Source organism: Grampus griseus, assembly GCF_964374135.1.
Source record: "Grampus griseus genome assembly, chromosome: 10".
NCBI lineage: Eukaryota > Metazoa > Chordata > Mammalia > Artiodactyla > Delphinidae > Grampus > Grampus griseus.
Window position 1 is genome coordinate 23,063,317 of NC_139004.1, and position 26,035 is coordinate 23,089,351.

Consider the following 26,035-nt stretch of genomic DNA (forward strand, 5'->3'; position numbering starts at 1 on the left):
CAGCCTCTGGATCCACGCCCCCCTTTCCCTGAGACCCTTCACTCAGCTTCTACTCTCTTACTCCGGGTATAAGGATCTACACCCCACACCCTGCTGTCACTGCCCAAGTACCATGCTTGCCGCACAGCTATTACGTGTGTCATCAGCGAGCGGACCTTTGGAGTCTGCACTCCAAAGCCAGTTCCCTGACCTGTCCCTTCCGGGGGGCTCCAGGGACGGCCCGCAGGTGCTGGACGCCAAGGCCTCAGCCCGGAGACAGGCCTGGGCTGAGGACCCCTGTCATAGCTGGGCCTTGGTTACTCACAGGCCACTCACAGCCCCTCCCCGAGGGGTGGCCCTGGCTCCAGTGTGTGAGCAAGAGGCTAATAAGACTAATTGGGAAGGTGGTGGCCCTGTCACCCATTAATTGACTGCCCAGCCTGGATGAGCAACAGGAAGCAGCCAGCTTGGTCTGGGTAGGATCCACGGTAGGACCAAGGAGGGCCAGCAGAATCCTGGGTCCCTGAAGGATGAAGGGCAGGACGGGAGGACCAGAGCCCTGAGACCTGCTAAGAGGGGGTGGTTCCTCCTCCATCGCATTCCCCTCCCTCCGCTTGGAACCTGACCCCACCCCAGCCAATTAATTGCTCACTGGTATTGCCAAGAGTATCAGTATTGGAAGGCGGGACCTGGGAGTTGGGTCAGGTTCTCTGCCTCTTCCCCAAGCCCACCCAGCCTTCTCCCTGCTCCCCTGGCCTGGACTCTCATTCCCGCACTGCCCTGGTCTCCTCACAGAGGCAGCCCTACCGCCGGAGCCCTCGGCTCGTTTCCCCCTTTCTCTGTCTCCTGCCCTGCTTCTGACCCAGCCCAGCACTGTCCATAGAACTTTCTGCCATGATGGAAATGTTCTCTCTCTGTGCTGCCCAATACAGTAGCCACAAGCCCATGTGGCCACTGAACATTTGAAATGGGGCTAGTATGACCAACTGGAGGAACTGAATTCTTAATTTTACTTAATTTTAATTCATTTAAATGTAAATAGCCACTTGTGGCTAGTGGCTACCAGCGAATCTAGCCCTTGACCGTCCCCTAGCACCCAAAATGGGAGTGGAAGAGAGAGGCGCCCAGTGGCGCAGTGGTTGAGAGTCCGCCTGCCGATGCAGGGGACACGGGTTCGTGCCCCGGTCCAGGAAGATCCCACATGCCGCGGAGCGGCTGGGCCCGTGAGCCACAACTGCTGAGCCTGGGCGTCTGCAGCCCGTGCTCCGCAACAAGAGAGGCCGTGACAGTGAGAGGTCCGCGCACTGCGATGAAGAGTGGCCCCCGCTAGCCACAGCTAGAGAAAGCCCTCGCACAGAAACAAAAGACGCAACACAGCCAAAAAAAAAAAAAAAAAGAGTGCTTGGTCTAGCCGGGCAGTGGCAGCAGGCACGTGAACTGGGCTCTGACACAGAGCCACCCACCTGTGCTCTCCCTTGGGCCTGTCCGTCCTGCCCTCATTCCTCGTGAGTGACTGTTCCCTTGAGCCACTCTTCTCTCCCCTGGATGAGCTCTTTCCTCTGAGGGATACAGCACACTTCCATTAACAAATGGCAGAGCTCACGTGGCCGCGAAGAGGAAGTACGGGGATTTCCCCTGGACAAGGCGTTCATCTGATGCTGGGGTGGGGTAGGCAGTGCTGTGCAAAAAAATCGCCTAAGCGACTCTTTCAGGGACTCTCACCCCAGCATAACGCGTGACCCCAGGCTGAGAACTGCTGCTCTGGGGGGCAGTCTCCACCCCGTCAAAATACATCAACTCCCTCAAAATACATTCCACGGTGTGGTCCATACTCAGCTACACCCTTCCTGCTTCTCCCCCTCAGCTCCCTGGTCCATCACTCTCTCCTCTAGGACTGACCTCCTGGAACTTGACCTGGTGAGCATCTACTTTTGCTCTTCCCGGCCCTGTTCTCACCCCCTTAGCAACCCCGCTTGCATCCTCCAAGGGACCCGGGTACCACAGCAGGGACATGGGAGTGAAGATCGGGGTCAGAGCAAGGAGCAGCCTCAGCCAGTGCATCCCGTAGAGGAAACACTTGGCAGGCGGGGGCTCTGCCCACAGGCGATGTGTCCCCCCAGCCCTCGTTCTTTTCCCTTCCTCCCCCCGCCTTCCTGCAAGCAGCCGGGAGTCAGCTGAGTGACGGTCATGCTCCTAGAGTCCGAGACTTCATAGCTCTGCTCAAGCCACCTCTGATGTGGCCACCAGCCCTCCTGTCTTGTGAGGAGGTGAATATAAGGCCGTGGTTAGCTCTCAGAGTAACAATAATATTCTTCCTCTTCTCTGTTCTGTGGAGCGAGTGTTAGGGAAACCAGCACCCCTTGTCTGCTCATTACACGCAGCTATTAAATAGTCATTCTTTCCACTGTTGCTATTCATGCATTTTATTGTTTTTGGTCACCCAGAATTAGAGACCCAGCTCCCTCCTGATCCGGCAGGAAAGGGTGAAAACGGGGACTGAGGCAGAGTCTGAATGTGCTTTCAGGAGAGGCTGGAAGGACTTGTCCCAGGAGGGACTTCTAGGCAGGCTGTGGCCCTCACTGTTTCCGGGGTGGGATCTGCAGGGGCCCATCCTCTCTCCTTCTCCCGGACTGTCCGAATCCCTCTGGCTGAGAGCTCCTCGTGGGCAGGGAGCTTCTCTCACCCCACAGTGTGCCCCTGGTGCCTGATGCATCACCCCCACACACAGGTAACACAGCAGTCAACACAGAATCCTACTGGAGAGGCGGGTGTCCCATGTCCAGCTCTGTTCTCTGGGGCCCCAGGACTAGAACCAGAGAAGGACAGACTCCTCCTCGACAGTGTGTAACTATCAGCTCGTCATAAACATCTGCACGTGCAGGATTTATCTTGATTCTCTCAATGCTCCTAGGAGACAGAAATTATTATTTATCCTTTGGAGCTGCAGACACAAGTTCCGGGCGTTAAGCTGATGCCCACTACCAGTAGCTGGGGGCTTTACCTGGTATCCTGATGCTGTAGGCTACACATAGCTAGCTTTTCCTCTTCTCCCTGGATCGTTGCATGACCTGGCTCAGTCTCTCATTTCATTCAGTCCTTGTGACCTGCCATCTTCTCAGAAGCCCTCTCTGACTTTCCTATTTAAAATAGTAGCCCTCCAGCCCCACACTCACGGACCATATCATTCGCTATGTCCTTCCTCTTGCCTTCTTTTTCTTCATAGCTCTTATGAGGACGTGATAGCCTATTACATACAACCTGTATGCATCTGCTTGTTGTTCACTTCCCCCACTAGAAGGTAAGCCTCGAGAGGGTGGGGCCCTCCTTTCTGACTCACCGCTGTTTCCACAGCTTTAGTGCTGCGTGGCTCATGGAGGGAACTCAGTTAATAATGAGAGAAAGAATAGATAATGAATGGACCACTCGAGCAAGCAGCCTGGTCTGAATTTTCCTGCGGGCCCCAGCGCCTGCCTTATTTCACCTCATGTGCCTGACTCATCTTAGAGGAGTCACCTTGGCGACTAAGAGGGCATTAGTGGGACCTGATGGAGGCCGGACGAGTGATGATGTTAGCGGCACGACAAGGAGGACTCTGGAGGGAAACGCCTTGGAGGAGTCTCTATGCTGTCCTCTGGTGGTACGTCGTGGAACATCACAGACGAAGAACTGAGGCTGTCAACCTTGCGTGGGAATTTAGAGATTATTAAGGAAATCCCCTAAATTCACATCCCAGGGCCACGCAGAGATCAGATGGCAGAGTAGGAACAACGAATTGGGTCACAATCCGATGCTTTCACTACTACACCATCCTGTCTGTCCCCATCACAGTTGAGATTATGCTGCAAAAGAGAAGGGTATCAGCTGGAAAAACCTTCGGAGAGAGGTTTGGTTTAATTCGACAAGTTATTTGAGCCAGTGCTAGACACCTGGTGGGCAGTTAGTTAAAGATTAGAGGGAGAAAATGTACAGTAAGAGAGCTTAAGTTTATACCAAAGCAAGTCTTTGGTCAGATGAGTTTGAAACATGAAATTGGCAGAGGAGTTAGCACGGGTGTGCCCCTCCCTAATTTAACTTTTATTACATTTTATTGTCATGATTTATTAATACATATTTGTTTCCTCTCTAGACACAGAGCTCCTCGAGGGCAGGGAGGACTGAAACTTCTCCCTGAGATTGTCACCATCACCTAGCACCCCACACAGTAGATGCTCAATAAATGACCATTATATGGGTAAATAGATAAACAAATGAGTCGTTTGGAGTTTCCCTGCCTAGAGATCTTCAAAGGAGAGCAGATAACCAACTCTTCTGTCTAGTCCAAAGACATTATTCGTCTGCCCAAAGGCTGAGGGCTGTGCCCAACGCTTTCTCAAGGTAACTCAGCTTCTATAATTAGATTATACCAAGATACCAGTTCAAGGTTCTTTTCTCTTATTGGCTAAGCATTTATTGACTACCGGCCATGTCCAAGGTACTGAGCCATTGTTCTCTAAATCTATTAGAGATCCTATTCTATTATTTAATTGTATGACTCCATGTTGACATAAAATGCAATAGTGTCCCCACCGCAGTCACTCGTAGGTGAGGTCAGTCAAGGCAGATGGGGAAGAATCAGCATCGTCTAATCTAAATGGATAAGCTGGCACAGTGGGTTCCCCTGTGTTAATATTCCATACCATCCAGTCCCACTCAGCCTCCTCCCAGCTAATAAACACAGCATTTTTAGGTACCAATATCTGTTGCCTATTAATTGGTATCAAAATCTCCAACTACTTTTTTTTTTTTTTGCAGTACACGGACCTCTCACTGTTGTGGCCTCTCCCGTTGCGGAGCACAGGCTCCGGACGCGCAGGCTCGGCGGCCATGGCTCACGGGCCCAGCCGCTCCGCGGCATGTGGCATCTTCCCGGACCAGGGCACGAACCCGTGTCCCCTGCATCGGCAGGCGGACTCTCAACCACTGCGCCACCAGGGAAGCCCTCCAATTACTTCTTGCTTTCCCTTCCCTCTCCCACTCATCTACCTGTTGTGTCAAACTTGGAAGAGTTGGTTTGGAACTTACATCCAGCTTTGACTTTGGCACTTGTGTTGTCTTGGAAGGTGAGTTACCTCTGTCAACAGTAGTTTCCTCATCTGTAAAATGGGGTTAATAATTTGCTTTATTGAACACCTTGTGGGCCAAGTACTAGGAGAGAAGTAAGGCATACAAAGACAGACAAGGCACAATCCCTGCCCTCAAGAAGCTCATACTTTACAAAGGGAGAAAGACATGGAAACCAACATAATGTGGAAATGATGCAAAGAGCCTGCGGTCCTTTCCTGGGTTACATCAGGGACTCAGTTCTTTCCCTCACTTTCTCTCTCCTTTAAGAATGTTTTTCTCTTTCCATTCCCAACAAACTCCATTGCACTGGCTTGAGAAGTTGCTGAGGGAGGGCCAGTTTGAGGAATCCAGACTTCCTTCTTCCCTTCTATCCCATACCTCCCTGCCACAGTACACCAGACAGGTTATGTGTGCCTCCCCACAAAGAACACAGTTCTATCCAAGGACAAAGACTTTCAGATATGAGCTCCTGAGCCAGGCACCAAGACCTTCTCTAATTCCCCCCAACCTACTTGTTCCACAACATTTCTTTCTTCTCCAAGCTATAAACTCTTCACTCCGGGAGTTCCCTGATGGCCTAGTGGTTAGGATTCCGGGTTTTCACTGCCACAGCCTGGGTTCAGTCCCTGGTTGAGGAACTGAGATCCCACAAGCATCATGGTGAGGCCCAACATGTACATATTTATATATATTTATGTAGCTATATAGATATCTCCTTCACTCTAAACATTTTGATCTGCTCTCTGTTGCCCAAACTCACCATCCATTAATGAATTCAGCCATTCATAGAACATGTATGTGACGGTTAATTTTATGTGTCAATTTGACTGGGCTAAAGAATGCCCAGAGACCTGGTGAAACCTTACATTCAGGTGTGCCTGTGAGGGTGTTTCTGGAAGAGATTAGCATTTGAATCGGTAGACGGTGTTAAGATCGCCCTCACCCATGTGGGTGGGCACCATCCAATCTGGGAGGGCTGAACGGAACAAAAAGGTGGAGGAAGGGCAAATCTGCTCTCTGTTTGAGCTGGGACACCCATCTTCTCCTGCCCTTGGACATCGGCACTCCTGGCTCTTGGTCTTTGGACTCAGACTGGGATTTACCCCATCAGCCCTCTGATTCTTGGGCCTTTGCACTCATACTGGGACTTAAAACCATCAGCTCCCGTGGTTCTCAGGCCTTCGGACTGGGATTAAATTGCTCCACTGGTTTTCCTGATTCTCCAGTTTGCAGACGGCAGATCGTGGACATTCTCAGCCAATTCGTGTAATAAATCTCCACGTATATTCTATTGGTTTTGTTTGTGTGGAGAACCCCAATACAACATATTCAGTGTCCATGAGGCCCAGGCACTGTATTCCGTGTCAGATTTACACAGATGAATAAAGACATGGGATAATGTAATTAAAATCAGGACAGGCCTCAGTTCAGATCCCAGTTTTGCCATTTTTCTCCGTATGACCTTGCATGAGTCACTGTACCTCTCCAGGCCTTTGTTTCTCTCCTCTGAGAAATGGTGATAACAATAGGGTTATTGTGCAAATTAAGTGAGAGCTTAATCTCTATGCCTTGGGCAACAGTACCCCTATTGCACATGCGCAGTAAAAAGCAGCTGCGAGGGTTTATAGCAAACCGTTCGTTGTGTCTTAGGTTGGATGTTCCAGAAGCAGATCCTGAGACAAAAATTCAAGTAAAAGGGATTTATTAAAAAGTTATAAGGGTGGGGAGGAGGGAAAGGGAGTGGGGAAGTGGGACCAGGAAGGGCTCCCCCGGCCTAATTTTAAGCTTCCTGAGAATGGGAACTGTATATTTTTATTCGTTATATTCCCCCGCGGCACCTGACATTGCAGGACATATTGAGGGTATGAGATAATGATTGAATGAATGAGTGAATCTAGTCCACTTTGAGGCCTATTAAATTACAGACTCACACCTACAATTCGCACCTGTTCTAAGATTATTTCCAAACTCTAAACTTAGGGGGCTTTTTGTTTGTTTTATTTCGTTTTTTTTTTTTCAAACCGGTCACATATAGGTTTTGATGGGAGTTAACCATGTAAGCAAACTGGGTCCTAAAGTGGTGGATTTTAAGGTCAGGGAACCGTCATTTCTTTTAGGCCCTCTTCAACCCCACCCAGGCCAGCCACTTGATTGACATCGGGCCATTGGGATCTCTGGGCTCCTGCCCTTCCAACTTTCCTGCTCAAATACACCCTTAAAGAATTTGGGGAAACTATGTACCCCTTACACATTTTAAAGTCAACAACATTTTTAATCTTCAGTTTAAATACTGCAAAGGGTACATTTTCCGGGAAATTGTAAATACTTATATATTTAGAAAGTCACATCACTCTTTTAAATGTAGCGGATGGAATATAACACCATAGCCCTTTCATGTTCATTAACACCCTTTTAATAAGTGAACAAGTCCATTAGCCAGTCAGCAAATTTACCTCATTTATTTTTCTTTTTGGTTCCTTTTTCCATTTCATTTTCCCTATAGAGTTTGGTCCTAATGAAATATTGTTTGCATTGTATCACCTTTTTTGTATTTTAGTGTCTTTTTGGAAAGTCTTTTATTGTATATCTCTATAACAAAAATATGTACATATCAATAAATTGGAATTTATTTCCTGTGACCATAAGACTATTTTAAAAACCATTATTCTGCCCTGGGTTTATAATTACAATTATTAAAAGATGCAACTGATCAAAACTACAAATATTGACAATGATTAAACAGAAAAGTAAACTTCTACTAAAAATTCATCTCTTCATGAGATGGAAAGGGCTGATTTTTATTTTCCATTGACTTCATTTGGTAGCTCCAGGAAGAGCACCCAGGTTCAGTTCAGGGTGGGCGAGAGAGCTCGGCCTTCCTCTGTCTAGTGAGAGAAGGGTCACTTGTTAATGGAGGCATGTGGAAAAGGAGAACACAGTTCTCAGGCAGATTCATTTTAGGAAGGGACACATATGCTTCTGGAAATTGATCCCCTTACAACTTAGTCCTGCCCACGTCCCCCTGGGAGAGTTTTCATGTTCAGCCAGAGGTATGCAAACCATAAGCTATTAAAGAGAGACTTAACTTGGTTTCTCGTTCTCCAAAACAGGGATCCCAGAATGGGAGAAATGTGGGTCTGAATGTCCTTGTAACTCTGAGAGTTGCATTTCCAACCCTCCACTGGCTGAGTTCCACATCCCTACGCATATGGGCAAGACAGGAACTCAGATGACTTCCAGATCTCTGTAGGTCCATGGCTGTTATGAGGGCATCTGAATGTTCAAAGTCCTGCTCATTGGCAAAGACGCAGCCTAGAGTCAAAATTAGAAAACATGGTTTTTTGTTTTTCCATTTCATGGAAGCACCATGGTCTCCTGGTAGTTCCCAGCTGGCGGCCACCAGGTAGCAGCAGAGAACACAGTGCTGCCAGCCCTGCCCGGAGAGTCCCAGGGGTGGGGAAGAGGCGGTGGGAGGGGAGAGGACTGGAGGTGAGGTAGGGGTGTTCACTTTGGCTGTCAGAGGAAAAAGAAGGGGGAGGAGGGGGCTAAATACCGATCTCAAGAGGGGACAGAAAATATTGAGAACAACACCTTCCGGGTTCAGAATAAAACAGAAGGAATGAGGAAAGGAATTAAGGAGTTAGGCTAAATTGGGGAGAATTCAAGGGAAATCAGAAGGGTAGAGATGGGCTTGAGGGCAGAGGCCCAGGATGCCTCTGGGGGATCCATTGTCTGTACTCCTCCTGGGGTGGGTCAAGATCTGGCTCCTCCTGAGATCCGTGGCCCACCTTAGAGGCAGGTGGGCCAGGGGTTTTCTGGAGGCTGGGGTCCTGCTGGCCAGGGGTCATCAGGCCGGGGAGGTTGAGGGGGATCAGTTCTAGGGGGTACAGGAGGCCAGACTCCAGATTCAGGCAGGTCTCTCCAGGGACGACTGGGGCCTGGAGGTGGAAGGTCCTCAAAGAGAGGGGGTACCCCTGGCCAGGGGTCACCAGGGATTGGGGGGCCCTGAGGCAATGTTGGGGGGCCCTCCTCTGAGGGCTCTGTGGATGAGGGAGATGGATGGTCTCCGCTGCCTGAGATGCCTGTAGAGGAGGAAGGAGAAAGATAAGAGGTTGTGAGGATCCCCCCTCTTCCCGTAGCTACAGACCCAGGGAGCATCACCTCTCTGCGATGGACCACAGCCTGAGCTGATCCCACAAACAAAACTCAAAAGTAACTCTCACACATTCACAAAATACCAAAGTGATCTTAAAATGACATGAAACGCCGTCCTGAACTACTGACTGGACCAACTTTAAACTGACAGGATCCCCTGCTCCCCCCACATAAGCTCCATCCAACCCTGGTTGGGACACCCCACTGGCAGGGCCGCTATATGTGTCTGCAGTCCCAAAGCTGTCTACACCCTGGCACCCCGTGGCACCCAGACCCCATCTCTACGATGACCTCCACGCCCTTAACACGGACGTCAGCTCTGATGAACACTCGCCCCACACCTGAATGCTGACCTAAATCGCCACATGCAGCTACACCCAAACCAGCAAAACATTTATTCTGCGCTAAAACGCACCTTCCCGCACCACCTCCATCGCCTTAACTCTTCCCCTCATGTGAATTCCCAGGATCTCCCTATCCCTATGCACCCAGCTCACCCTTGCCTCATCTTTACCGTCCCCCATCACCCCAAATCACACTCCGGGCCTCTATTCCCAGCTCACCTCCGGCAAAACAGGCAAAGGACCAGGATCCCCAGGAGCTTCCAGTTGAGCATCTTGCCTGTCTCCTGGCCCCCAGTCAGGGGTCGGCTGAGTCTGGGTGCTTGGGGACCCCAAGAGGCTTTATAGGGGAGGAGGGGGAAGAGGAGGCCAATCTCTGGGGAGGGACCGGCCCAGTCACACAAGGAATCACATCCGAACCTAACTGGTCAAACCCATCTGGAAGGCCGTGGCTAATGTGTAACCTCTGGTGGTGTCCCTCACTTTAGTCCCCCAGCTCAGGACCCAGCCACCCAGGCTTTATCGATGACCCAGACCTTGGTCACCCCACCATTGTTTTCATGTCCTCCTTCATACACACCCTGCAGCAACCCCTAATAACAGGGACTTCTACCTCTAGTCCCTCAAGGTCATTGGAAGCCAAGGAATGGGAGCAAACCACGCGTGGGGAAGCAGTGTAATTACAGGGGCTGGGAGGCAGGATGCCGGGCAGGGGGTGGGCAATTGGGGGGAGGACAGGGGGTGTTCCCTTGAACAGCTGGAACACAGCTAGAACGGTCTCAGCTAGTACACCAAGCCTCCCCCACCCATCCCAGTGTGAACCCTCTCCTTGGGGCTCAGCCCTTCCTGGAACTTCCACTTCCCAGCATATGCCTTCTCCAGGCGTGAAGGGGGCCTCCCAAGCAGCGACATCTGAGAATTTCATCCAGGAGCCACCTGGGGTGACTGCAGGTGAAGGGGACAGTACGAGGACATCCTGATTCCTTCTCCGACCCCAGGGCTGCTTCCATCAGTCACACCCAGAGGCTCGGGAAGAAGTTGCCTCAGCTCCCCCTGGCATCTCAGCCTCTTTCTCCTCCCTCTGGAATCCTCCTCACTGCCCCTTGAGCCCCTCTCCGTGTCCTTGGTGTGAACTCTGTGCCCACCCCTTCTCTCCCCTCCTCCTTCAGTTGTCAGTCTGTCTGGTCTGAGTCGTTCAGAGATCCCCCTAGAACTTTTCCTCAGCAAGGACTCCTCTGCCTGGACGTCTCATGAGCCTCTCAGAAGTAACGTGTCCAAACTCACTTCCTCCCTGGGTTGTCCCCCACCGGGTCTGCTCCCCCGCAGTAAGGGACACCACTGTCCCTCGTGGCTCACTTTTGAGGACTTCATTCCTCTCTCTCCTCATCCCGTGGCCACACCCCAAACCCATCCTCCACAGCCAGCCAACAGATCTCTTAAAAATGTAAGTCAAGGGCTTCCCTGATGGCGCAGTGGTTGAGAGTCCGCCTGCCAATGCGGGGGACACGGGTTCGTGCCCTGGTCCGGGAAGATCCCACATGCCGCGGAGAGGCTGGGCCCGTGAGCCAGGGCCGCTGAGCCTGCGCGTCCGGAGCCTGTGCTCCGCAGTGGGAGGGGCCCCAGCGGTGAGAGGCCCTCGTACAGCAAAAAAAAAAAAAAAAAAAATGTAAGTCAAATCATGTGGCTGTCCCCAGTTTTAAAAGTACTCTAAGGACTTTCTAGAGTAAAATCCAAGCTCCACCAGGCCTGGCCTCTCCCTGCAGCATCCTCCCTCGGGCTCCCTCCAGCCTCCGCGCCTGCCCAGCCTGTGGCCGCCCTCATGCTCCTCCCAGGGGGCTGCACAGCCTGCGCCTCACCTCACCCCGGCCTCAGCACCACATCCCTCCGGAGAGAGGCCTTGCCTGTCCCCCCCATCTAATGCCGCCCCTCCCCACACAGCCAGTTTCTACCACATCACTGTCATTTCTTTCTTCTCTTCATATTCGTAGCACTTATTATTGTTTGAAACGGCTCATTTGTTCATGTAAGTACTTGCCCATCGTCTGTCTCTCCCACCGGACTGTAAGTGCCACGGGAGCAGGGACCCGCCCGTCAAGCCCACCACAGTGGCCCCCGGGGCAGGATGCTGCCTGGATCTGTGATTCCTGTCGAACATGTGAATGTTTTATCTGCTTCATTCCTGGCACTGATCACCTTCCAGAGGTAGTTTTAAAACAAAAGTTGAGAATAAAAAGAAACCTGGAGCTTCTCCAAAAACTTCCTGGGCAGCCTAGGAAAGGGGTTTCGAAAACGGAATCGTCTAGAGAAAGAGCTGTGTGGGAGACCACTTCTCATATTTCTCGGACAAGAGAGGCTGCAGGGAGAAAATTTCCTTATATTCCCAGAGAGAACTGTCCAAACAATGGCTCCTACTGCAGTCATCTTTATTGAGCCACGGGAGAATTCACAACATCTTGGCAGCTGTCCCCGAGGGCAGCTGGATGGGAAGGGAGCTGGGCTGGACGCCCTCCCCAACCCACTCCTCCTCCATCCTCATCCCTTCGGTCCTCGCAGCTGCTCAGAGGCAGACAGAAGAAGAGGTCTGGATGTCTCCTTCACAAATAGCTTCCTCTTTGGAAATGGCCTCACTCAGGCCCTGCAAGTCATCGAGCAGGACAGAAAGGGATCCTGGGAAAGAAGACCCCAAGGGACAGGAGGTGGACAAGAGAAGGCTGTCACAGTCACGCCGCAGGATGTGAGGGTTATGAGGGAGAAGGCTCCTGGTCCAAGGCGGGCGTGAACAAGAGAGGCTGTGGGCTTCCAGGGGTCACAGAGAACAAGGCTCATGCATTGCAGAGTGCCTGGAGGAGAGATGCCTGAAGTCCCCCGCCATCTGTCCCTTACCTTTGATGGACTCCTTGGTGCATAGGGCCGCCGCTGGAGGTGCAGGCGCTGAAGACTCTGAGGGCCTGAGGCTGGACTCCACAGGTAACCCCTTATCCGACGGGGAAGGAAGAACTGCCAACAGTCGCTGCTGCTTGTAACGGGAGAGGAGACCCTCTTGCTGCAAGGTGGCCTGGGAAGGAGAGGGTTAAACGCCACCAAGCCCGGGCAGAGTCCCCTCCCCTTTCCACAGCTCTGCTCCCTGAGAAGAGCCCCTCCTCGGCCTCCTACCAGCATGAGGTTCTTGTCTCTCTCCAGCTCCTTCAGGCGCTGGGTCAGCCGCTGTCCCTCCTCCTTTCGGGCCTCATCCTGCAGGCGCCGCAGCTCCTGGTTCCGCTCCTTTTCCCGGATGGCTTTGCGCTGGATCTGGCGCAGGGAGACCACTACGGGAAAGCCAGGCCACAGAGGGGATGGGTGTTGGGCAGCCTAGAGGCCATGAGGCACCGTGAAAACAAGCCTGGAAGGATGGGCAGGAACACTGGGTCCCAGCTCTGTGCCTCGGGTGAGCCACTGACACTTTGTGGCTTTCAGTCTTCCGTACAGAGGGGAGTCTGATGCTCTAGGAGCCTATGAATCTGTGAACCCAAAGTACCTCCCCCATCACTGACGCTTCCCAGAGTCCTGCAGGGGGAATCTGAATATCAGATTTTGTGCAATTCATGTTCATTTTCTTAAAGTGTGACAATGGTATTGAGGTTACATAGGAAAATATCCTATTTGTGGGAGATGCAGCTGAACAGTCAGGATGTGTGCAACCTACTTTCAATAATTCCCCCCCAAATGTTTATATATCAATATGTGTGTATATACAGATAGATAGGAAATGTGACCAAAGGTTAGGAACCGCTGCCTCTAACCAGAGAAGGCATTTGAGCGTCCATTACCTGATTCTTTTAACTTGGCCAGGTGTCTGAAATGTTTCCCAATAAAAAGTTGGGGGTAATCGTTGCTATGAGATGTCAGACTGCCTTTGCAGAGGGGGGTGACTGGGAGGGGCTGCAGGGGATCCAGGGGATCCAAGTGCTCTTGCTTGAGCTGGCTATATAGGGGTGTTTACCACCTGAGAATTCATCTTCCTTGATAACTTCATGACTCGCACACTTCAAAAAAGCTTTAAAAATAAAGTTTTTAAAATAACCTCATGCCTCAACACTTCCTTCTTCCTGAAAAGCCACGTCCACCCCAGCCAATCTCACCGGCCTTGGTGTGTTCCCTGCGAGCCTCGTTCAGTCTCCTTTCTGATTCTGAGAGCTGTTCCCGCAGTCGAGTCTCCACTTCGGCCACCTTCTCCTGCAGCGCTGGGGTGGAGGTGCACGTGGGGTGTCAGGCGAGCCTTGGTTCATGGTTCCCACCCCCGCCCCCACCACGGGTCTGCCCACGCCCCCTCCTGCACACCTTGCCCGTAGACCTCCTGCTGCTGGGTCAGCTCCTGCCGGAGACTGGCAGCCTCCGCCGTGCTCTCCTGCTGGCCCTGGCGAGCCGCCTCCAGCTGCAGCCCCAAACTGGCCAGGGACTCCTGGGTGCGCTGCAGCTCCTGTTCCAGCTGCTGGGCCACTTCGCTCAGCTTCTGCCGCTCCGCCTCCCCTGGGAAGACGTGGTGCCCGCTCAGGCTTCTCCGTACCCTAGACCCCAGCTCTTCCCTCTTCCTCTTCATCCCCCAGACTCAGACTTTGGCCCCGGCTCAAGCTCGGTGACTTGAGGACCAGGTGTACCTTGCTCCCGGGCCCGGCCCACCTCCTGCTGGATGATGTGGGCGCTCAGCTGCAGTTCCGTGTCCAGACGGTTCCGTTCCTCCCGCAGCTGCTCCAACTCCAGGCTCATATCCGTGGCCGGTGGGGGTCGGGGGCAGCTGAGACAGGGAAGAGAAACAGAGATGGGGGGAATCACCCAGCTGCCTGACCCCTAAGCCCCCATCCTTCCTCCATCCTCGCTTTTCTGGGTCCCAGCAACCAACACCTTAAAGCCCCACTCCTGCCCCTGATCCACCTCAAAGTGGCCCAAACTTCACCTCTCCTGGCGCAGCTGAGCAAGGGCCAGTTTTCGAGCCATCAGGCCTGGGGAAGAAAAGGCAGAGAGCAACAGAGAGGTGAGTTTGTGGAGGAGAAGAGGGAAAACAGGAGATGCCTGGACTGGTAAGGAGGAGGCAGGAGGGTGGGTGTAGGATGAGAGAGCTGGTGGGGCAGCGGGAAGGGCAGGATGCATCTGGAAGTTGCCCTACCCACCCCGAATGGTGTGGACCTTGCGGACGGCATAGCTGACTCGGCTGCTGAGGCCGGGCAGCCGGGCTGCGGCCCGTGTCACCTCCGCCACAGCGCCCTGGAGCCAGGTCTCAAAGCTGGAGAAGACACACAAAGTCATGACCCTTCAACCCCAACTTATTTCCAAAAGGACTTGATCCCCTCTATCCTGTACTGCTATGTACGCGGGGAAAGCAGGGAAGGGGAAATCAGAGCAAGGGCAAGAGAAGCTGAAGCCACGAGTAGGGGCCCCAACTCTGCCCTGCCAGTCGTGAAAGAAAACTGAGAGCTTAAGCCCCTTAGTGATTGTCAAATAAAAATGATGCAGTTGCTCATAAAAAAAAGCACAGCTAGGGACTTCCCTGGAGGTCCAGTGGTTAAGTCTCCGTACTTCCACTGCGGGGGGTGTGGGTTTGATCCCTGGTCGGGGAACTAAGATCCCGCATGCTGTGTGGCCCAGACAAAAAAAAAAAAAAAAAGGCGCAGCTATTTCTGGTCCCAAAACCTACATAAGCTTCTCATTTGCGTCCTTGCAATCAGTGTCTTTAAAAACAACCCTACGGTAAAAACAATAATCAGGTTCATGGGGTCACACCTTATCTGGACTCAGATGCCATCACAAAGTAAAGGGTTCAGTAACATTGATTCTATGGGGGCTAAAACAAGTGCCCTAAAGCAGGCTTATCTCTAGCTGATTTAGGCTTTTGCACCTCCGGCCTCCAGGTGCGTCTCCAGGTTTGGGGAGTCTCCTGCCGCCACGTGCCACGTTTGGGGTGTATGAAGTTATGTGCATTCTGCTATGGAACAAAGCCCATAGCTTCCATCAGTTTGCCCCAAGAAGGCATTAAATGACTGTACATCTTTTCAAGCAATGTGCTAAGCTTATTTCTCACGGTCTGCCTTTTGATCACTATTAGGTATCAGAGATCAAAGTTATCCTCTCTAACAAGTCCCTGATACCAACAAAGGCCGGGTCCACATGCTTTATCAGCTGGCTGTGCCCAAAGCAGGATCCACGTGGCTCATGGAAGTTGAGAAGTCTAAACGGGTCCCCTGGGAGGAGGGTCTATGCAGCACCGAGGGGGAAAACAAGCGGACGACAAAGGCCGAAGGCTGTATCCCTAGCAGCACAGCAGAGATCACTTTTATCTGAAAACTGTTTGAGTGGGTGCTTCCAACACCTACTGTGGCTCTTATGAAAGCCTTTTCCTGACAGGATCTCCAAGCCACCAAGAGACTAACAAACCTGGCAACAATCCGAGCTTGGGTTGTTTTAGGCCACGTGGACTTTTTGGCAATAAATCATTAGCAAGGACCATTTCAGTAAAGTCCTGGTATCAAAGTAAAACCCTGTCCACACTGTATCTTTCTGTCTTCCTGGAGGTAGGAGGCACATGCAATGGATTGAATCTGGGCAGTAGTTCATCATAACTAGTCTTTCTAATGCCATGCACGCTTGAAATTTTTCATGAAAAATTTTTTTTTTTGGTTAAATTAGTCCTCAAGGTACAAATCCAACAGAAAGGGATGGTAGGCAAGGACCCACCCTGCATCACAATTTTTCTAAGCCAAAACTGTTGTGTGATCCATCTACAAGAGCCTCATGGTAAAAGTGAACATTTACAGAATGCAGACAGTAAGCCAGGCGCTGTGCTGAGAGCTCTCCTCAGACCGCCTCCGTGTCCCCATGTTCAAAGCCGAGGAGGGATTGTTACCTGTGCAAAGAAACCTGTGCTTCTCCTTAGAGGTCTTTCTAAAGGTTATCTAACAACAGCTGTGAAGGAAACACCTAGGAAGTTGGTATCAGAGACAGGCTTGCAATTGATTAAAAAGGAAACTGGCAGGGAGGGGGAAGGGTAAGCTGGGATGAAGTGAGAGAGTGGCATGGACTTATATATACTACCAAATGTAAAATAGATAGCTAGTGGGAAGCAGCCGCATAGCACAGGGAGATAAGCTTCGTGCTTTGTGACCACCTAGAGGGGTGGGATAGGAAGGGTGGGAGGGAGACGCAAGAGGGAAGAGATATGGGGATATATGTATATGTATAGCTGATTCACTGTGTTATATAGCAGAAACTAACACACCATTGTAAAGCAATTATACTCCAAAAAATATGTTAAAAAAATAAACAAATAAATAAAGGGGGGGGAAGGAAACTGCAATAAAGCGAGTCACACGAATTTTCTGGGTTCCCAGTGCATATAAAAGTTACGTTTATGCTATACTGTAGTCCATTAAGTGTGCAATAGCATTACGTCTGAAAAAACAACTAAACATTTTAAAATAGCATTAATTTTAAAACAATGCTGTTGGGAAAAAAATGGCACCAATAGACTTGCTCGACACAGAGTTGCCACAAACCTTCGATTTGTAGAAGCATCTGTGAAGTTAATAAAGCAAAGTACAATAAAAAGAGGTATACCTGTGGGTGTGCAGCTTTAAAAGAGATAGATTAAATTTTTTTCAACTCAACAGGGCATGCCCGCAAAATTTGAAAGAAAGAAAGAGCGAGAGAGGGAGGGAGGGAGGGAGGGAGGGAGAGAGAGAGAAAGAGAGAAAGAGAGAAAGAAAGAAAGAGAGAAAGAGAGAAAGAAAGAGAGAAAGGAGGGAAGAAAGAAAGATCAAGTGTCCACATTCCCCATCCTCGAACAGTTCTGAAGGTGGAGACCCTCCTAGGTGCTCTATTTAGCTCAAGCCGTTACTAACTGCAAGAGGAAGTTAGTAATACCTCATCTCCAGCCAAACACGCAGTGGGTGGGAGTCATAACAAGTGACCCTGCTGTGAATATGGAGGGGGGTTGCCCCAGGAAAAAACAAACACAAAGATTTTACAGGGCTACATACCTCCAGCCCTGCATCCTCCACACGGCCAGCTTTCTGGCCCCTCTTGCCTGAGGCTCTTAAACTCCAAGATGCCCAGGAAGCTGTCGAAGCAGAAATGCTACTCCACCCACCCTGCAGCCCAGATACCTGCTGACAGTGTTTGCCACAAGCTTCAGCTGCTCTTCTGCTGTGGCTGTCTGCTGCTGCTCCCGGCGCCGGGCCTCCTGAGTGCGGCTCAGCTCCGTCTGCAGGGCCTAGGAAGGATATGGTAAAGATGGTCCCCTGAGGACTTCCCTGGCGGTCCAGTGGTTAAGACTGCTCGCTTCCACTGCAGGGGCACAGGTCTGATCCCTGGTTCGGGGAATTAAGATCCCGCATGCCACGTGGTACAGCCAAAACAAAAGTGTCCCCCTCCCTGGGGTTTCCCTGCCCTCCCTCAGCCTCTGCCCATCTCAGACACTGACCTTGGCACCCATCCGCTCTACCTCCACCTCTGCAGCTTTGTCCTGCAGGGAGTGCTGCAGGATGGCCTGCTCCTGGCACTGGGTTTTGACTCCTTCCTGGAGCTCGGCCACCTGGGGGAGGAGAGGAGGCAGGTCTAGAGCCAAAGCTGTAGGGGAGGCGCTGGGAAGGAAGGGGCAGGTGCAGGGGTCTCTGAAAGAAGGCCACACATGGAGACAGTAAGCCCGGGTTCCTAAGAATGGAGTCTGGGTCCAGGTTTCCTTCCAGAAGCATGTTCCCCGTGCCCACACCTTAAGGAACTACCCTGTGACCAACCCACCAGGACCTGTGGCCAGCCTCTGCCCGTGGCACCCACCCATCCTTGGACACTGTCACCTTCTGGGGGAGGCCGGCCCACCTCACCAAATGTAAGCCTCATGAGAGCAGGTCCTTGTCAGCCTTTGCTCAGGGCTGTGCTGCCAGCATGTGGGAACCACCCAAGTATTTGGTGAATAAATGCCACCCCTCCTGTAAGGAGCAGAGAGCTGGGGGAGAGCATGGGGAGAAGGAGGGTGCCAGGCGACCTGTCCCTTCAGCTGCCCCACACGGTCTCTGTGCTCCAGCTCCTGGGCCTTCAGCTGCACCATGAGGGAAAACACCTTCTCCCGCCAGCGCTTCAGTAGGGACTGGCGTTTCTTGGTGAACTCGGGCTCCAGGCAGTCTGAAGGCTGAACCTAAGGGTGGAGGAAGTGGGGACAGTGTGGGCTCCTGGGGATGCAGAGGAAGGAGGTGGGTTTTACTTCTTCTGTCCTGCCCAGGCATCAGGAGCCAGAGCAAGAAGAGGCGTTCAGGGGAAGAAAGACGCGGGCAGGTTCTAGGAGCGGCACCCCAACCCCTCCCATGCACAGGGGGCACCCGGGGGTGAGGGGCCTGGGCCAGGGGCCTACCCTCCGGGCCAGCTCCTCCTCCTGCATGCAGAGGATGTGCGTGAGGCTCTGCACGCGCACCTGCAGCAGCTCCGTGGTGGTGTGCAGGCCGGCCCGGTCCTCCCGCAGGTGCTTCGGGCGGGGTCGGGGGAGAGAGAGAGAGAGGACAGCTACCTCTTGCCAGGTCTCCCAGTGGCCCTCGGGCGGCGGCCAGTCTGTGTGCCCCTTGACAGCACTGCCTTCTCTCCCGGGGACTGTGCTCTTCTCCAGGGCCCCCTCGCCCAGGACCTGAGCCCTCACGTCCCACCCCATGCCCAGCACTCTCTCACCTGCACGGTTTCTAGAAGCTCCTGTCGTTCTGATTCCCACATCTGACTGTGGACCTCGGGAGGGACCTGCTCCCCCACGTACCTCCTTAGGTTCTCAACCAAGGTCACCTGAGCCTCCAAATCCTCTTGGGTCTTGCTAGGGTTGGGGTGGGAACAGGGTAGCCATCGGGGGGCACCCTGGAGACCCAGCCCACCCACCAACCCACCGAATGCCAGACCAACTGCCCTTCGGTCGCCCACCCGCCCACTCACCTCAGCTGCTTCCGCAGCAGCTCGGCCTCCCTCTGGGCCGCAGCCAGCTCTTCGGCTTCTCCTGACCTCCTGGTTTCCAGACTACTCAGAGACTTCTCCAGGCCCCCAGCTTTGCTAGTCAAACTGGAAAGAGCCTCCCGGTGAGCCTGTGTCAGGGAGGAGAGCTGTGGAGAGAAGGAAGGGCTCAGCAGGGGCCAGCTCGCCCACACCTGGACCTTCCAAATCCGCCCTCTGCTTTGGCCCTGCCCTTCACTCCCACTTTCTGTGACCTTGGACAAGCACCCAAGAAATCGCCCAACTGTGCACAGCAAAACGGAGACCATCATTGGTGCCTCACTCCCCACCACCCTCCAGCCCACCAGCAGCTCCTGTCAGGTCTCCCACCAAAACACTGTCACTTCTCTCCACATCCAGTGCCACCGACCTGAGGCAACCCACCCTCATCTCTGGCCTGGACAATGGCAACCATCTCCTGACCGGTCTTAGAAGCCTCCAGTGGCTTACCACAGCGTTCAGACCGGCTTCCTCCCTGGGCCTGTGAAACCTGTCGTGTCTTGGCCTCTGCCTGCTTCTCTGAGCTCTGTCCTGTTTCTCCCACTGCCCACTCTGCTCCAGCCACAGTGCTCTCCCACCGTCCCCCCAACAAGTCTGCTCTTTCCCACCTCAGAGTCTACCAGGAGGCTTGGCTTCCCCCAGCTCCTCAGATCTCAGTGATGCCGCCTCGTGGGGAAGGCCTCCCCAGACCGCTAATCCTTACCCAGCACCTGTGCTGTCCTATCACCTGTTCGTGCCCTTCCTGCACTTCTTATCATTATGAAATGATCCTGCTTCTGCACGTGCTTACTGTCTGCTTCCCCCCATCCAGAAGGAAGCCCTAGGAAGGCAGGGAGCTTGTCCTTTTCTCACAGCACCACCAACAGTGGTTAAGGGTGTCAGATACGCTGAAAGAGTCACGGTTCGGCTGGTGAAGGAGGGGAAGTGGCTGCCCTCACTTCCGGTCTGCCCGCCTCTAGCCCTATCTCTATACCATAGTCACTGTGAGCTTTTTGAACACGAATCACAAAACTGGTCCTTTTACATATAAAATATAAATCTGATCATGTCATTTCCCTGTTAAAACCTTTCAGCGGTTACCCATTGCTCTTGAGGTAAAGTATAAAGTTGAACAGGTCCAAGGCCTCACACTCCACCCCAACACCCAGAGCCCCTCTCATCGCCTGCACTCAGGCCCCTCTGGCCTCCTTCCGTTCACATCTACTTGCAGCCAAGTGTCACACCAGCCCCCATCACCTCCCCACATGCCTGCCCACCAGCCAACACCTATTTATTTATTTATTTATTTATAGCTGTATTGGGTCTTCGTTGCCGTGTACGGGTCCCCTCCAGCTGCGGCCAGCAGGGGCCACTCCTCGCCACCGCACACGGGCCTCTCATTGCGGTGGCCCCTCCCACTGCAGAGCATGGGCTTTAGGCACATGGGCCTCAGCAGTTATGGCTCGCGGGCTCCGGAGCGAAGGCTCAGTAGCTGTGGCGCATGGGCCCAGCTGCTCCGCGGCATGTGGGATCCTCCCAGACCAGGGCTCGAACCCATGTCCCCTGCACTGGGAGACGGACTCCCAACCACTGCGGCACCGCCAATTCCTATTTAACACAAATGTCAACTTCTTATCATTAAGCATCTTTCATGAAACTAAAGGCTCTTTATATTTTTCTTTGAATGATCTCCTCTGTCCATTTTCTGCCTGGACTGCTGTCTTTCTCTTCTTGATTTCTAGGCACACGTTATATAGTAGGGATATTAGCTTTTTCTTGTGATATGACCTGGAAATATTCTTCTATAGTTTATCACCCTTTAATTTTACTTTTATTTTGTCATTCCTAAGTTTGGTATTATAAAGTCAATCTATCAATCTTTTCTTTAATGGCTCTGGATTTTGATTCACAGGTAGAAAGGTTTCCCCATTCCCAAGTTATAAAGGAATTCACCCATATTTTCTTCCAATATCTTTATGGTTTCATTTCCTAACACGTCGACTGGTTAAGGTGGCCTTCCCAAACCCCCAGACCAGTCAGGGCTCCTTTGTCCTTCTCCTTCATGGCTCTTTTCCCAATTGCAATTAATTAATTAGAATTAAATTACGCATTGAATGTGTGTATCCCCCACTAGGCTGTCAGCTCCACCCACAAGGGCAGACAGTTGTCTGATTTGCTCACCCCAGTGTCCAGGCTCTTGTCTCAGGGATGGCAAAGAGTGAGCACGGATAAATGCTTGCTGACTGCATAATCGCCCCTTCCCAGTCCACCTTAGGACCCCACTCCCACCTCCCTCACTCTCCCTCCCACAGTGTTCCCAGATGAACTGGGTACCTGGAGTAAAGTAGAAAGACAAACTACTTCCTACTGGAAGAGGAAGAGGGCTTCAAGTGGTGGGAGGTCTCCTGAGTCCTGGCAGAAAAGGGCAATCTGAATAAGACCAACACATCCAAGTTCTCCCTCTTTCCAGGTCACCTGTTTCTTTCACCTTCAGCAAACATCCATCACCCTTTTCTGCAATGCCTGCTCTTTGCTGGGGAGCTCCTGCCCAGCTCACCACTGTGCAGCTGAACCCTTACCAGGCCCACATTCACCTGCTCTTGGTGCAGCCTCCGAACGTCCTCCAGCTCCCGCTGGCTCCCTTCTTCCAGGTTCTTCCGGACAACCTCGGCCCCAGCCAGGGCAGCACGCAGGCCCTCGGCCTCAGCGCGGCCAGCCTTCTCTGCCCGTGCCAGTGCCTCCAGCTCCACGGCCTGGGCCTCCAGCCTCATCTTCTGCTGCAGCGAGGTCTCCCGCAGCACCCGGACCTCCTCCTCGAGCCGCCGCAGCTCTCGCAGCTGCCGAGAGATCAGCTCAGCCTGCTGGCTCAGGGCCTGCGACCCCGCCAGCTCCACGGACCTTCAAAGACAGGTTAGCACAGGTGAGACCTGTCTCTGGTGCTGGGAGGGTGGCCAAGGCATAAATGGAGACAGGAGGAGGAGAGGATCCCTCTGCTCCCATATGGGGAGATGGCAGGGGATGAAGCTGGGCCATGGGGATCTCTGCACTTCCGTCACCATCATCATTGACAACAGTCCTACTAAGCATATCTGGGCCCACAGGACCTAAAGGCTGAGTTCATGGAACATGCCCTCTCTCGAGGACAATATACAGGCAGATGTGTTCAACATCAGACGTGCACGTCGTTAGGCCACACGTTCTGAACTGGAGAAGCTGGAAGGACACTCAGAGATTTCTGAATTCGGATTTAAGGGCAAGGAAAAGTTTGATGGAGGTGGAGAGAGAGGTCATGGCAACGAGTATCAATATGGTGAGTCCAGGCACCAGTTAAAATCGTTTACTGAGTGTTAGGTACACCACATGAGAAGTCTGAGAGTGCAGTACCTCAATAAATTACATAGTCCCAACCGCTGGAGAGCACAGTCTACTGGCGTCACATAAAGTTGAAACCAGCTTATAACATGGCTCTTGACACAGCTCCCTCACTGAGGCCCAGAACCACAGCATTTTCTTTTTCTTAATTTTAATTTCTTTTGGCCGCACCATGCAGCTTGCAGGATCTTAGCTCCCTGACCAGGGGCTGAACCTGTGCCCTTGGCAGTAAAAGCAGAGTCCTAACCACTGGACCGCCAGGGAATTCCCCAACACCTTTTTTAAGTGGTAGAGATCTGTAGCCTAGAGAAATGAGGTGACTGGCCAAAGGACCCCTAGCTGGTAGCCAAATTAGTCACAAAGAGTCTCTGTCTCCTGACACTCACTCCAATGCTCCCCTTTCGTCATTATGCTCCTTTCCCCTTGATGGGGTCCAAGGTAGACTCACATGCTATCCACTCAAGAACAAAATGGCAGGATGATGTTCCAGTACATTTGGGAAAAGACACACATGAAACAACAAGAATAAGAACTTTCACAGACAACAAATTGACAGACGGCATGGTCAGCTCCGTCAGAATGAATCTATACTACCACAGCACACGGTCTGTACTCCCAGCCTGTACTTCTTCAGCCTGCCTTATACGACACTTAATACAATCAGCCGTGGGTCAACCTATCTCTTCCTTTAGGATTTAAAATTCTTTGATAGGGGCTTCCCTAGTGGCGCAGTGGTTAAGAATCCGCCTGCTAAGGCAGGGGACATGGGTTCGAGCCCTGCTCCAGGAAGATCCCACATGCCGCGGAGCAACTAAGCCCGTGTGCCACAACTACTGAGCCTGCGCTCTAGAGCCCACGAGCCACAACTACTGAGCCTGCGCACCTACAGCCCGTGCTCCGCAAGAGAAGCCACTGCAATGAGAAGCCCACACACCGTGACGAAGAGTAGCCCCCACTCACTGCATCTAGAGAAAGCCTGTGCGCAACAACAAAGGCCAACACAGTCAAAAACAAAATAAATAAATAGATAAATTCGTTAAAAAAAAATTATCAAAAATAAAATAAAATTCCTTGATATCAGGATCTCTCTTATTTATTTTTGTTATCCTTGTCCCTAGCATCTAGCACACTGCTATTATTTATGCATTGTAGGCAACAACAACTGCTTATATAAAAATGAATAAATTATGGAACTAAGGGCTGAAATAGGGTAAGGAATCTATTTCAGGGAAGAAGCGCCACTGGCAAGCAAGCCCAAGAAAACAGCAACATTAGATCTGTACCTGCCTCTCCACCCTGGCTCCTGCCCTTTGCCAGAAACTTCCTGTCCCCACATGGTCACTTGAGGTCTCTGGTTATCTGGCCGCCTCTCTAAGACATCTTGATGGGCTGGGGGCTGAACCAGGGGAATGTCTGAGACCCACCTGGGAGCCATTCTTGGCAGAGTTGGAAGGGGCCGAACTTGGAAGTGGGATGGGGGAATCAGCCCAGTGGAACCTGAAGAATCATAAGGACAAAGATGGTCAGTTTCCCAGGGAGACATAATCACCAGCCCCCTTGCCAGGTCCCACTGACCTGAAGGTCGAAACATTTCCACATTATTTGAAGTCTCTAGAGTCTGTGTCCAGCCATCTATGCTCCCCTGGACAATAGGAGAAACAAGGACACTCCAATTCAATTTTCAGGCCACCTTCCAAAGAGAGAGCCCCTACAATAACAAAGTCATAATCCTTAAATAACAGCCAGGTCCATCTGACTCTTAGCTCCTCTTATCCTACTTCCCAAAAGAAGTAGGAAATACCCGAAGATCACTTGCTCGTCTCAATCTGGTTCCTGATAGGACTGTGGCAACAGCCATGAGATGGAGAGAATTTACTGAGACAGGCTGAGAGAGGCTCTGGTTTTACTCATACTTTTAGAATTCTGGACAGTGCCTTTACCGTCCTCCTTAAGTTTCTACAGTCTCTGCCTTCCTTGGATGGAGGTGAGAAAGGACGTATGCAGTACAGAGGCTGTGAGCCCAATCTCCAGAGTTCTCTCCATGGCTCACCAAGGCCTTGGGGAAGCCCATCCAGACACCACCAAGCCATGACTCCTGGGTCCTTCCCTATCAAAGCGCTGGCCCAATGCCTGGCCCCTGATGAATGTGGCCACATGTAGGGCAGGACGCCTACCCAGGACCCCCGGGGAATCCAGGCGGCCTAGACCGCTTGGCAGAAAAGCCAGCTTCCTGACGTCGCATCCAAACCCTTCCAGCAACCTTCCTCTGTTTCTCTCTATTGCCTCCTCAGCTTCCATCCCTGTCGCCCACCCACCTCTCCAGAGTCCTAGAGCAGAGAGAGGGGTCTTTAAGATCTCCCCACCCTGCCACCCGAATTCATCTATTTTTCCCCCAATCTGGGATTCCTATCCCTCCCTACAACCTAATTTGCTTTCATCCTGAAGAAATTATTCTGGCCCCTCACTCTCTCATCTTCCAATAGCCTGCTCTCCCTTCCTCCTCTCCCCCAGATATGAGTCTTCGCCCTGCTGGACGCTGAGCTCTAAGGCTGTTCGGACCACCTCATTTGTTCCTTTGCCCTGCCCTTGCACCCCTCCACCCTATGGATCCCTGAACCCACCCCCGTACCCCCTCTCAGCCCCTTCCCGCCCCCAACCGACTCTTCCCGAAGGCCCCTTACCCGGCGCGAGAGACCCCCGCCACCAGCCCTTTGGCCACACCCCCTATACCTAGCTCCCGGGCGCGGCCTCGACCCCTGACAGCGCCTGCGCAAAGCGGGCAGGTTGGCGGGACGCTCTAAAACCTACAAGGCTACCACCCCGGAAGGAGGAGAAGAGGTGCACGCAGGCGCAGTAGTGTCGAAAGCCTGGCCCAATTAAGGCGTTGGGGGCAGCTCCGAGCCCTGGCAGCTCCGCCCAACTCCGGGAACCCGGGAAAACTTGTGAACTAATCAGAAAAAGCGGAAGGCGGGAGATCGGGGACCCTCCCAGCTCGTCGCCCAATGGAAAGGAGGAGGGCAAACGAAATGGCCAATAAGAAACGGCAAGGGGGGCGGGCTCGCTCGGCGGGAGGTTCGGACCCGGGAATTCCGAAGGCGGGGTCGGCGCTGCCCGCGCGC

General features: G+C 52.4%; 2 protein-coding genes and 1 pseudogene across 4 annotated transcripts in view; all 3 read right to left on the reverse strand.

Annotated features, from left to right (window-relative positions):
• LOC309829130 (MHC class I polypeptide-related sequence B-like) overlaps positions 1-26,035 on the reverse strand; it is a 125,881-nt pseudogene that overhangs the window by 54,968 nt on the left and 44,878 nt on the right. The gene's annotated exons all lie outside the window — the stretch shown is intronic.
• On the reverse strand, positions 8,754-9,853 carry PSORS1C2 (psoriasis susceptibility 1 candidate 2; the record flags this gene model as incomplete). The annotated part of the gene is given in 4 exon segments (XM_082664776.1): positions 8,754-8,885; positions 8,887-9,164; positions 9,801-9,810; positions 9,812-9,853. Coding segments are annotated over 4 exon segments (462 nt in total).
• CCHCR1 (coiled-coil alpha-helical rod protein 1) lies at positions 11,996-25,735 on the reverse strand. Of its 2 annotated transcripts, none has more exons than XM_082663691.1 (18): positions 25,647-25,735; positions 24,492-24,624; positions 24,341-24,413; positions 22,139-22,442; positions 19,512-19,675; positions 19,260-19,395; positions 18,952-19,062; positions 18,589-18,738; positions 18,028-18,138; positions 17,711-17,817; positions 14,723-14,835; positions 14,509-14,554; positions 14,213-14,349; positions 13,896-14,084; positions 13,697-13,798; positions 12,732-12,883; positions 12,462-12,591; positions 11,996-12,245 (listed from the first exon to the last, which is right to left on the reverse strand). In XM_082663691.1, exons 2-18 carry the CDS (start codon positions 24,505-24,507, stop codon positions 12,136-12,138), a joined length of 2,151 nt encoding a protein of 716 aa, XP_082519817.1. In that variant the 5' UTR covers positions 24,508-24,624; positions 25,647-25,735; the 3' UTR covers positions 11,996-12,135. The 2 variants fall into 2 exon arrangements, with proteins under 2 accessions (XP_082519817.1, XP_082519816.1); XM_082663690.1 differs by having other exon boundaries at positions 12,462-12,633.

Bases quoted from the DNA above. Each gene is read 5' to 3' on its own strand.
- CCHCR1 (XM_082663690.1), bottom strand. The intron at 18,739-18,951 runs GTAGGCCCCTGG...CTCCACCCTTAG, and splicing joins AGGAGGAGCTGGCCCGGAGG to GTTCAGCCTTCAGACTGCCT. The intron at 12,884-13,696 runs GTGAGATTGGCT...GCTTTCCCGTAG, and splicing joins CAGGGAACACACCAAGGCCG to TGGTCTCCCTGCGCCAGATC.